The sequence below is a fragment of the Solanum lycopersicum genome, chromosome 11 (genome assembly GCF_036512215.1).
Source record: "Solanum lycopersicum chromosome 11, SLM_r2.1".
Taxonomy (NCBI): domain Eukaryota; kingdom Viridiplantae; phylum Streptophyta; class Magnoliopsida; order Solanales; family Solanaceae; genus Solanum; species Solanum lycopersicum.
Window position 1 is genome coordinate 54372013 of NC_090810.1, and position 11951 is coordinate 54383963.

At 31.6% G+C, this 11951-nt stretch overlaps 1 protein-coding gene across 1 annotated transcript; it reads left to right on the forward strand.

Annotated features, from left to right (window-relative positions):
- The first annotated feature begins 2042 nt into the window (after window positions 1-2042).
- Window positions 2043-5454, forward strand: LOC544050 (ADP/ATP translocator). The gene is made up of 4 exons (NM_001247089.2): window positions 2043-2111; window positions 3476-3986; window positions 4101-4472; window positions 4838-5454. Exons 2-4 carry the CDS (start codon window positions 3495-3497, stop codon window positions 5132-5134), a joined length of 1161 nt encoding a protein of 386 aa, NP_001234018.2. The 5' UTR covers window positions 2043-2111; window positions 3476-3494; the 3' UTR covers window positions 5135-5454.
- The last annotated feature ends 6497 nt before the right edge of the window (window positions 5455-11951 follow it).

Sequence of the window (11951 nt, forward strand, 5' to 3'; positions counted from 1 at the left end):
ATTATACTTTTTTAGAATTAACAAATGTTAATCCTACTTCAACTCAGAAAAAAATAAAATAAAATAAATATTGCTTATTTTATTATCATTATTTTTTATCATTTTATAAATATAAATTAATGATGGATATATTATAATTATATATATATGAAATATATTATATGTTGAAAGGGTAGATGAAATTATTTTGTTTTAATTGAAAAATGGAGATTAAGAAGAAAAAAATATTTTCTACATTTTAATTTGTTAAAGTGATTTTAGAAGAAATAAAACAAGATATGTTCTTTAATAATATTTTAATTAGAAAGAGATGTGTTTAAAAAGAAAAATATATGTATATCTTCGTTAAAGGGCTCTTTTGACCCATTTTATAACTATAAGAGTATTTTTGGACCAAAGTATTGAATGTAACAACATTTTTTTAATTAAAGTATTGACAGTAAAAGTAGTTTTGAGCTAAACTATAAGCGAATGACATTTTGTTCCTTTCACATAGTTTAAGGGAATTTTTGACTCTTTTCCCATTAAAATATAAATTAATTTTTAATCCAATTTATTCTAGAAATGACAATTTATAATAATTAGAATTTTATAATGTTAAACAACTTTAAGCGTATTTACAATATTTTGACAAAAAAAGATTAACAATATATGTGAACCAAATAAATCTACAATTTTTTTTCTAGCTAAACACTTTTATTCAAACATGTAATTTAAAAAAATCAGCTCTTTAAAAGTGCTTTTGAAATACTTCTTCGAGCAACGTACAAGAAATACTTCTTAGAGCAACGTACAAATATAACTATGGTTTTATAGTTATTAAATAGGGATAGATATAACTATGATATTTATCAAAAATGTCACGATCCAAAATCATAAATCATGATAGCACCTGTGTTTCCATTCAATAAGTAAGCCAACTCTTCACGCCTAGGCCCGACTGAGGCATAGACCGAAAGCCAAAACGGGGATGGATCTGACTCTGATACCATGTAAATATATAACACTTGGACCTAATTCAATCCCAAAAGTTAGCTCACGAGGTCCTCCCAAATCCATATAAGGAGACCATTAGTCCATTCTCCAACCAATATGTGACTTTTAACCACTCTAACGAAGATGTATAGTTACCATTAAGTGAAGTGTGAACGCCAAAAGCCTAGAAGTGTGACTCAAATGATGTTCATACATGAGTGGAAAGTGAGAGTAAATTGCTATGGATCTTGTGGTAGGGTTGTCGCGTACTTCGGGTATGTTGGATACTATATGGGTCAATGTGAGTTTATTGACCAAGTTTGCATGTTTCATATCGATTCATACTACTTATAATTTAGAAAAGTTAGCCAAATATCAATATTCGTGAGATAATTCGCTTGCATGGGTGTCCAAATCTATTATTTCATATCGACATACACACTTTACATCTCATTTTTAGAGGTCTATGTAGAAGGAGTTGGATACTCACAAAGATTTTAGTAAAATCTTTCACCCTGAGAATGATGGTCAATTTGAATAGATTATTCGATTCTTGAGGACATCTTGAGGGCTTGAGTAATCGACTTTGGTGATCCTTAGAATCAATTTTTGTCTTTAGCGGAGTTAACATACAATGATAGTTATTATTCGCGTATTGAGACGACACTATTCAAGATTTTGTATAGTAAAAAATATTGATATTTAATTGATTGATTTGATACATCTGAGGTTAGGCGGTGGAGTATAAATCTGTTAAAAGAGTCCTTAAATAAGATCAAGTTGATTTAGAACCAGTTTCTAACTCCTCAAAGTAGATCAAAGAATTTTGCATATCAAAAGGTTCTTATTTTAAAACAAAGAAAATACAAATTTTAATTAATTGAATCAAAAAAAATTTAAAGCGTAAAATACCTAAAGAAAGAGGTCATAAAATGGAATCATGCGCCAGCGAAGTAGGGAATAAAAGTCAAATTCCTACAAAAATATCAAAAATAGGTCAGTGAGGCAGCCAACCCAATAAAACCAATATATATAGCAGCGTTGCATTCGCCGTTACAACTCCTTTCACCCCTCTTTCTCATCATCTCCTCGTTCTTCTCCTCTCCATCACTACTTTCGAGGCGAGTCGAACGAAGGTATAATTTTTTTCTCTCTCTAATGTCTAAATATAGATCGTATAGTTTTATTCATTTTTTTCAGATTTTATATCTCCGTGTTGCTTATGTATATGTATTCATTTTTCTGTTTGTAGTTGTTTTCTGATTAGATCTGTAATATATAGTGATTGTTCTGTTTCGTAACGTTAGTGCGGTTCATTACTGAGTAGTTTTGAAGGTGTTACGGAGATCTGCTTTTGTTTTTGTTAGATATGTGATTTAGTTTAATGGATCCAATCGTATTTGTGTTTTTCAATGCTTTTTTAGTTGTGGATGAGTATTTTGACAGTTGACTGGGCAGATCTGGTCAATGAGTTATAGTATTGCTATGTTCATTCATTGTGCTGCTCCATGGACAAACGTCTAGTGATTTTAACTAGTTTTTTTTTTACTTAACGTAGCATAGAATTGCTGGTTATAGTACTTTATAAAGTCTCTCAGTTTATGTGATTGTAGTTGACTAGTCACTGAGTATAAGAACGAATATTTTTTGAAACATCTGATCTAAAACAAGCTATGTATATGTTTTTGTTGCTATAACTAATCTAATTAAATTGTTTTTTATCATAAGAAATTTGACAGACGAGAAAAGAGGTACTATCAACTTAAATTTGTTGCTGAGAGAGACTAATTTTATTAATGAATTGTGAGTTGATTCATGTAGAATTTAGCATTTAGGTTGAATCAGGGGAATCTCTCTATCTATATGTTAGGTTCGTTTTATGTTATATAATTACAGTAATCAATTAGTGCCAGTACGAATGCTATGCATACTGTCAGTACTTTGTGCATGAGATATTGTGCATTATTCTGAAATTGATAGGACGGTCTGTTTGTAAATCTAAATCAGCTAATGAAATTGGAATTGATGCAATGCAAAAAATGTAAATCTAATTATTGTTTATTTTTTGAATTCTTGCTAATTGTGAAAGTTATGCTTTTGGTTTGAGTTGGTTGGTTGAGCTTTTAAAGCACATTTCCAGCCTAAAATATTTTGAGATCTTACTTGAACAAGATTTATCTTGAGACTTTAAACATGTAGAGATTATAAAATTGGTAGCTGTTGATTCTAAGGGTGCAAAGGAATTGCCATTTCGAATGGCGGTTAAATGTGAGAATACCATGTCTAACTGGTTTAGTAATGTTTTTAAGTTTGTGTCGGGTTATGTATATATTTTGAGTAGATAGATGGTCTTAATTGTTTAGCGTGCACATCAGCAGATGAATGATGAGAACTCCTAGTGTTTATGGCAGCAAAATTTTTGTCCTTTGCTGGATTTATGGACTTATTTTGTCAAAGTTGGGTTAAAGTATAGAGATCTGATCATGCTCAATCTGTGCAGGACTTATTTAAACGTTGCAATGGCAGATATGAATCAGCATCCAACTGTTTTCCAGAAGGCAGCAAACCAGCTGCACTTGCGCTCTAGTCTATCCCAAGATGTCCATGCTCGCTATGGGGGCGTTCAGCCTGCTATTTACCAGAGGCATTTTGCTTATGGCAACTACTCCAATGCTGGACTGCATAGAGGCCAAGCCACTCAGGATCTATCATTGATCACCTCAAACGCCTCACCTGTGTTTGTGCAGGCTCCTCAAGAGAAAGGATTTGCAGCTTTTGCCACTGACTTTCTCATGGGTGGTGTTTCTGCTGCTGTATCAAAGACCGCTGCTGCCCCTATTGAGCGTGTGAAACTATTGATCCAAAATCAAGATGAGATGCTCAAGGCTGGTAGGCTCTCAGAACCATACAAGGGAATTGGTGATTGTTTCGGTAGGACAATTAAGGAAGAAGGTTTTGGGTCTTTATGGAGAGGAAACACTGCTAATGTTATCCGTTATTTCCCCACTCAGGTTTACCATTTGTCTTCATTTTGAGGGATGAAATTTATGCATCAAAGATACATGCTCACTTATTGTTCTGTTTGTTTAAGTAGAGCGTTGACTGACTGATGCTCTGCTCCACAGGCCCTGAACTTTGCATTCAAGGACTACTTCAAGAGACTCTTCAACTTCAAGAAGGACCGTGATGGCTACTGGAAGTGGTTTGCTGGAAACCTTGCATCAGGAGGTGCTGCTGGTGCTTCCTCTTTGTTCTTTGTCTACTCCTTGGACTATGCTCGTACCCGTCTTGCTAATGATGCCAAGGCTTCAAAGAAGGGAGGTGAGAGGCAGTTCAATGGTTTGGTTGATGTCTACAGGAAGACACTCAAATCTGATGGAATTGCTGGTCTATACCGTGGATTCAACATTTCATGTGTTGGTATCATTGTTTACCGTGGTTTGTACTTTGGAATGTACGACTCCTTGAAGCCTGTCCTCTTGACAGGAAACCTGCAGGTTAGTGTTTTTATATGTTTGCTTTGCTCTGCTTTTTCATGTCTTTATACTTCTCTGGATGTTATCTCTGCTGTGTCTTACCAAAATGTTGTTAGTCTTTACCATTTTGTTGGCTGTATAAATGCATCAATGTTTTCGTGTTGGAGAAGACTGTTTAGAGCTTGCTGTGGGAGAGTGATAAGAATTCAGTATTTGTCATTAAATATTGTCAATTTCTGCTAATTTTTCATCTTCCTTGATTTGTTTGCTAGAAAATAGATAATTGTAATTGATTTTCTCGTGGGAAGTTAATATGGATATGGATAAATAAACGTTTTAGTATAAAAAAACATAGTGTCTGACCCTTGTTACGGTGCTGTATACAGGATAGTTTCTTTGCTAGCTTTGCTCTTGGTTGGCTCATCACCAATGGTGCTGGTCTTGCTTCTTACCCCATTGATACAGTAAGAAGAAGAATGATGATGACATCTGGTGAGGCGGTGAAGTACAAGAGCTCGCTTGATGCATTCTCCCAGATTGTTAAGAATGAGGGTCCCAAATCTCTGTTCAAGGGTGCTGGTGCTAACATCCTCCGAGCTGTTGCTGGTGCTGGTGTGTTGGCTGGATATGACAAGCTTCAGGTTCTTGTTTTGGGAAAGAAATACGGATCTGGTGGTGCCTAAGTCAGCCTCGTAACATCCTTTAGAATTTAGATGGTGATGAAAATCTTTTTGGTGTTACATTTGAGTATTCAGTTGGGGAGACATTTATCATTTTTCCTTTTGACTTTTTTTTCGTAATAATTCGAAAAATCTTAGAGTGGGTCAAAGTTTAAAAACCCCACACTCGTTTCCCTTGTTGAAGGGTTATTACTGTTTTGTTTGGGCGGACCTTATTTCAATTGCAGAGCTTACAGATTCTGAATGAAATCTTTTGATAAAATCAAATGCGGATCAGTTTGGGACTTGTGTTATTTTAAGTGTGGTATACAATATTTTGCACTAACCATCTTGTTTTCATTCTTATCTTGAGGGTGTACAAATTTTATATGCTTGCCCCCTCTGTCTATACATAATTACGCTACACATGATGACAAAATCCTAACCTGCAGCCATCAGTTGTATCTCTGTTTTGATTGGTTGATATGGCAGTGTGATTTAAACAGTACGTAGACATGACTCCACGAGTCATTGAAGGTTGGATCAATGTGGTTACTTTTTATCCCCTATTTTCTTACTATTTGCTGCATCTATTGTTGCACAACAGTTTTCTTAGGTAATGGATGTGAACCGTAGGAGTCAAGATTCTTTCAAGGAGAAATATTATCTAGTTACTCTCTTCATCTCAATGTATGTGATATAGGTTGAGCTGACCTGGAGTTTAAGTTGTGTTTTCTAATGAAAAGTCATTCTTGGTTATGGGTGATTAACACAGAGAAATTATTTCTGATTGAACAAGTGAATTTTTTTCTTATAAATTAAAGAAAATTATTATAGATAAATAATGTATATATTAGGAATGTACAACTCTGTTGATTCAACCTGTATGAATAGGAAAATTAAAACAAGGATTATGGAGTAGTTCAAACAAAAGCAGAGGAAACTCTGCAGAAGAGTTAAGTGTGTTGACCAAATGGAATTTCCTTGTTGTCAATGGGAATCTAAACAGAGCTTCGACAGACTCGTATCAATTCCCTTATAGAAAGCAAATGGTTGATCTGCAGTGGAGACATTGAGTTGCCATACGGAAAAAAGTAAGTCAAGAATGTCCATGTGTAGTGTACTATTTTGTTCTTTATTAATTTCCTTACTGAAAGACCCTATCTATCTATATATAATAGGAGAAGAAAAAATGTCACATATAATAACAGTATTCAACCTCTTCTTCAACTCTTGAAAACTTTTTTCACAAGCTTTAGACCATTGAAACTTAATTGTTTTCTGAGTCAACTTGGTCAAAGGAGACGAGATAGATGAAAACCCCTCAACAAACTTTCTATAGTAGTCAGTCAAATCTTTTCTTATCAGTTGGAGACGTAGGTCTAGGACAACTTTGAACTGCTTCTATCATTTGGGTATCAACTCTAATCCCATTACCAAAAAACTATGTGGCCCAAGAATGCCACAAATTTAAGCCAAAACTCACTTGGAGAACTTGATATATAACTCTTTATCTTTCAAAGTCTAAAAGACTATTCTGAGTTTACTAGCATGATCTTTCTTTATTCCTTAAATAAATTAGTATGTCATCAATAAAGACAATAACAAACATAAATAAATAAGGTTTGGAGACTCTATTCATAAGATCCATGAATGCTGCAGACGCATTGGTCAACCCAAATGATATGACAAAAAACTCATGATGTCCATAACTGGTTCTAAAAGATGTCTTTGGAATGTCACATTTCCTAACTTTCAACTGATGGTAGCCTGATCTAAGATCAATTTTTGAAAAGCAGGAAACACCCTGAAGCTGATCGAAAAGATCACCTATCCTTGGAAGAGAATATTTATTCCTAATGATAACCTTATTCAATTGACGGTAATCTATGCACATCCTAAGGGAACCATCACTCTTTCTCATAAACAAGACTGGAGAGCCTCAAGGTGAGACACTTGGTCGAATGAAATCCTTATCTAACAGATCTTTCAACTCTTTCAATTCTGCTGGAGCCATTTTATATGAAGGAATAGAGATAGGACAAGTATCTAGAAGAAGATCTATGTCGAAGTCTATCTCTCTTAGGAGGGACTTCAAGATGATCATCAGAAAAGACTTTTGGGAACTCTTTTACTACTGGAACTGACTGAATAAGAGGTATCTCAATACTAGAATCATTAATTCGGACTCTGAATTGGTTTTCCACACTAAGACTGACTCATTTGAAATTTGAAACATGACAACACAATCAATTGAGGCATAACATACATGACGCCAATCCATACCAAGAATGGTTACAAGCAAATAAAAATAAGGGAGATAAACGTAATATTATAAAATATAGGAGAGGTGAGTGTTATTAAGCAAAACCTGAAGGGAGATCTCTGAAATTATCCCTTAATATTATTAAAAGTCATATGACCAAAGGAGTTCCTAAAATATGATAAAGGCACAATAGTCTGGTGGACCCTCGTACTTGTATCAGATTGTATTATGGACTTTTCTACTTAGCTTTTTGTCTTCTGGACCTTTATACTCAACATAACACAATATATTAAACCCCACTGACCATTGATCATCCTTATGTGACATTAATATAGATGAGTTGGCAAGCGAGTGTAGTCACACGCCTGCAAAGGCAAGTGAACATGATATTTGAAATTTCAACTTTTACTTTTAAGTTATTAAAATTATTTTTTTAAAAAAAAAATTTAAAAAGAAAAAAAAACTCCTCTTCTTCCCCACACTACTTTTTTTTCCAGTCACCCCAACCCCAACCTATTTTTCTTTCTTATATACACCATATTGTTATTTATCTTCATTTTTCTTTCATTTCTTTCTTCTTTCACCCATCCATCCCTATTTTTTTCCTCTTCAATCATCACTTTCCCTTTTTTTCTCCTCCCGTACCTGAATTTCTATCTTTCTGCCTTTCCTTGCTCCTTTTCAACTTCTTTCTTATTTTTCTTTTTTTTGTTACCCTAAATAAAAAATGAAATTGGACAAAAAATTTTGAACATAATAAGCAAAGAAAAATCAGAAATTAGTGGAGTTGTTGATATCTCTAATGAGTAACTTGACCTCTTTTGGTGGTAAATTATTCTTGTATTTGTAAGCAATTTGGGGTGTAAATAGTAGTTAGCATTGGATTATGAAAAGTTTGGTTAGATCTGGTTGTTAGGTGGCTTGGTTGTTGTTATTGTGATTGTTAAATGACTTAGGTTGTTGTTACTTTGATCTCGCCGGTAAAAATGGTGATGACGCCGGCAAAAATGAACGCCACCGTAAAAAATGGAGACGACGCAATGACTCCATCGATTTCTCCGGCATCGACGAAATCCTCTACCTTGTTTCGATCAGTTTGTATTGCTACCCATGCCAAAAAATTGAAAATGCTATTGAGTTTTACAATTGAATTCTAATGTTTTTTACGATGCCGGTTTGGTGGTGAAATAGTAAAAATAGGGAGGATTAGAAATGTCAATAATAAATTAAAATGACACAAGCGGGGAGTGAAGTAGTTTCATGACTTCATCAGATTGCTAGATTGTGAAAAAATCGAAGAAGAAAAAAATAGGGATATGGAGATGCTGGTGTTTTGACACTGTTGATGGGTTAGGGAAAGCGGAGGAAAGGTGTACAAAAATAATAATTTTATTTTATTTGATAAAATAGATTTTTTTAAATTTGTCTTTTATTAAATATTTTTAATAATAATTAAAAAATTATTATAAAGAAAATTATGACTTGACATTAATATATATGACATGGATATAACATATCATCTATGTAAGAGAAAGTGAGGTACACACATGGTCAGAGGGATTTAAAAATCTTAGTTTGGTTAAGTATGATAAAAAATTAAGTAAAAGAGTCCATAATACAATCCGATACAAGTACGAGGGTTCACTAAACTATTCTACCTATGATAAATAATTATCTTAAATAACTAACTCAACAAAGGAAGAAATTATTACGGAATTGTATAACATAACAATAAATTTAAAATTAGTAGTACATATAACAATAAATTTAAAACTTAGTAGTACATATAACTCAACAAAATTAAACCCCAAATATATAAGTTCTGCTCAATTATTTGGACTATGACATATATTTTAATTTAAATAAATTTTGGAGGGTTCAAGTAGATGATTATGACCGGCTCAAATCATCCATCTATTTGACAAAAAGAAGTTCAAAATTTTAGTTTGTGAATGGGTGCAAATGGATAAAAAAGCTCAAGAGGAACAAAGAGACTACACGTTTTGTTGGAAATTGTACATTTTCCCACTAAACTATGGAAATTGCCAGAGGTAAAATGAAGGCAAAAAATTGTGGAGTTAATTAAGTACTATTTGTTCTTTATTGAATTTATAAAATCATTCATAATTCTTGATTTATATGACAGTGAAACTATTTTCAAATAGGAAAATTCACTTCAATACAAGTTTTGTAAACTTTATAATAATTCAACTCGTTAACTTATTTATACTAAAAATAGTTATTCAATAATATTTGAAAAATTAAAAGATAATTTATTTTTTCTATCCATTTTATCATTGTTATTAGTTACTATTCAATGTTAAACACATATTTTGAAATATTAAATTTAATATATTCGAAGGATAATATAGTATAATTGTCATATTATTTATTATTTTTAAAGTATGTGTCAAGTTAATAACGGATAACTATTATCCCAAAAAAAAGTCTATCTTAAACTAAGCTGTAAAATTTATGCATTTAGTTAATTACTTTTACGGCTAATGCTAAATAGCCAGAAAATTAAAAAATCTATAATATATTTTTTTATTTTAAAATAAACTAATATTTTTCCAATTTTTAGTTAAAAGGTACTCCTTCGTCCCATTTTATATGACACCATTTCTTTTTTTGTAAGTCCAAAAAAAAATATCACATTTCCTTATATGATAAGTATTTAAAGGTACAATTCCTCTTTACCCTTGTTCGTCCAACTTAATCTTAAAGATAATACTCCAATACATTTATGATCGAGTCAATGAACTACTGATCGCGTACACGAGAAACAAGACTTAGTTGTCCAGGCAGCAGCTATGCTATGTGGTCATCACATCAATAGGTGGGGGAGAGTGTCACGTCCCGCCACTTCACAGTCAAATTTTGCACCCGAATAGGGGCGGAAGAGTCTGGAGTTTTGGAGAGGTTTATAGAAAACTCTAAAAGCTCTTAGATATTTCAAGAAGGTTTTGGAGAGTTCTAGAAGAAGGACTAGATAATTTCTAAGAAAGTTTTAGAATTTCCTACAAAGTGTAGATAATTCTAGAGAGAGAGAGACCAGAATGTAGATACTTTATGGACTTGTGTAGTAATTTTTATTTACTAGAAAATAGTATAATTAATAGGTTGACTCTCATTTGTAATCACTCAACTTGTAAAGCAACCTTCCAAGCTTAATACAATTCCTTTTTGAAAACTTTTTAATTTTTTTTTTAGTTTTTCTTTACATTCTCTTAGCGATCTAACTTTAAAAGGCTTATTTGAGCTTACAATAACGTGAAAGAGTCGTGAGTAAGTTATCAAATGTTACACTGATCAATAGTGAGACTCTAAATCCGTGACACAAAAATCTGTTTATATGCAAAAATGTTATTTGGATTTGGAGAGACATTTTTAATTTGAAAATTAATACTTGTTATAAATAATTGAGTCCTATGGACAAGTGTATGCGATTTTAGTTGGTGTATGTCCATATAACTTGTGTTCGTTAGTTTCCTTTTAAAAAATAAAAATTAATGTATGAAGATAGATATATTTTTTTGAGATTTTTTAAAATACTTTTTCATGTATAATAACCGATAAAAGTGCTTCAATTTTCTTTCTTAAACATTCAATGAAATTAAATAACACCATATATTTTTGTTTTTTTCATATCATTAGGGTTATCTTGATTTAACACAAATATCCGCTAATTATTATTTTAACACAATATGGAATGATTAAAAAAAAACAGTCAATTTCAATATGAAAAAGAATAGCTTGTATATTGCTAATATACACCATTCGAATGGGGCCTACATGGTATGACTTCGTAATAATTGGGCTTTACTATGAGTACGAAACAGGGAGTTAGAAAAAAGGAAATTTTTCAAAATGTCAATATTTTAGCATTTAAGAAGACTCATTAGTAGCAATTTTAATATTTAGTAAAAATGTCATTTTAGTTTGTTATGTATTTTATTTATATTTTTATTATTTATTTTTATTTAAAGAATATAATTATTTAATAACAAAAAGGAGAAAATTAAGGGGAAAATATTTCAAAAAAAGGCAAGCATCCTTAATTTTCTCATCAGTTACATTTTCAAATAAAATTTAAATTTTGTTTTTTTTTCTCCAGAATTTTTACCTTTTTAAAATTATATTCATTCCCAATATATTCTATTTATATTTATTATAGTTTTTTATAGTTTGTATTCATTCCAATAGGTATGCCGAATTTATCTATATAGTCATTTAAGAAATATATTTGTATTTTTATATATTTTTTTCGTATATAGTTATTTTTTTTCTTCAAAAATCCTGTATGTATTCATTTCAATATGTATTTTATTTGTATTTCTATTTATTCTAGTTTTTATTTAGAATTTTGTATAATAATATATAAAATACAAAAAATTAGTATGATGAAAAAGTGAATGAAATATAAAATTGAAAAGAAATAATTGAATATTTGGTGTATTTATTCTTAAATAAAATACATACCTAGTTGACATATCTTTAAAATAAATACAAATTAGAAAAAAATGTCAAATTCAGTTGACATACCTTTATTAGTTTGTATTCATTCCAATATGT

What these genes read in the sequence shown, in the direction of transcription:
- LOC544050 (NM_001247089.2), top strand. Translation starts at nt 3,495, where the DNA reads ATGGCAGATATGAATCAGCATCCAACTGTTTTCCAGAAGGCAGCAAAC. An exon ending in TCCGTTATTTCCCCACTCAG is followed by an intron (nt 3,987 to 4,100) that starts GTTTACCATTTG and finishes TCTGCTCCACAG; the next exon opens with GCCCTGAACTTTGCATTCAA. An exon ending in TCTTGACAGGAAACCTGCAG is followed by an intron (nt 4,473 to 4,837) that starts GTTAGTGTTTTT and finishes TGCTGTATACAG; the next exon opens with GATAGTTTCTTTGCTAGCTT.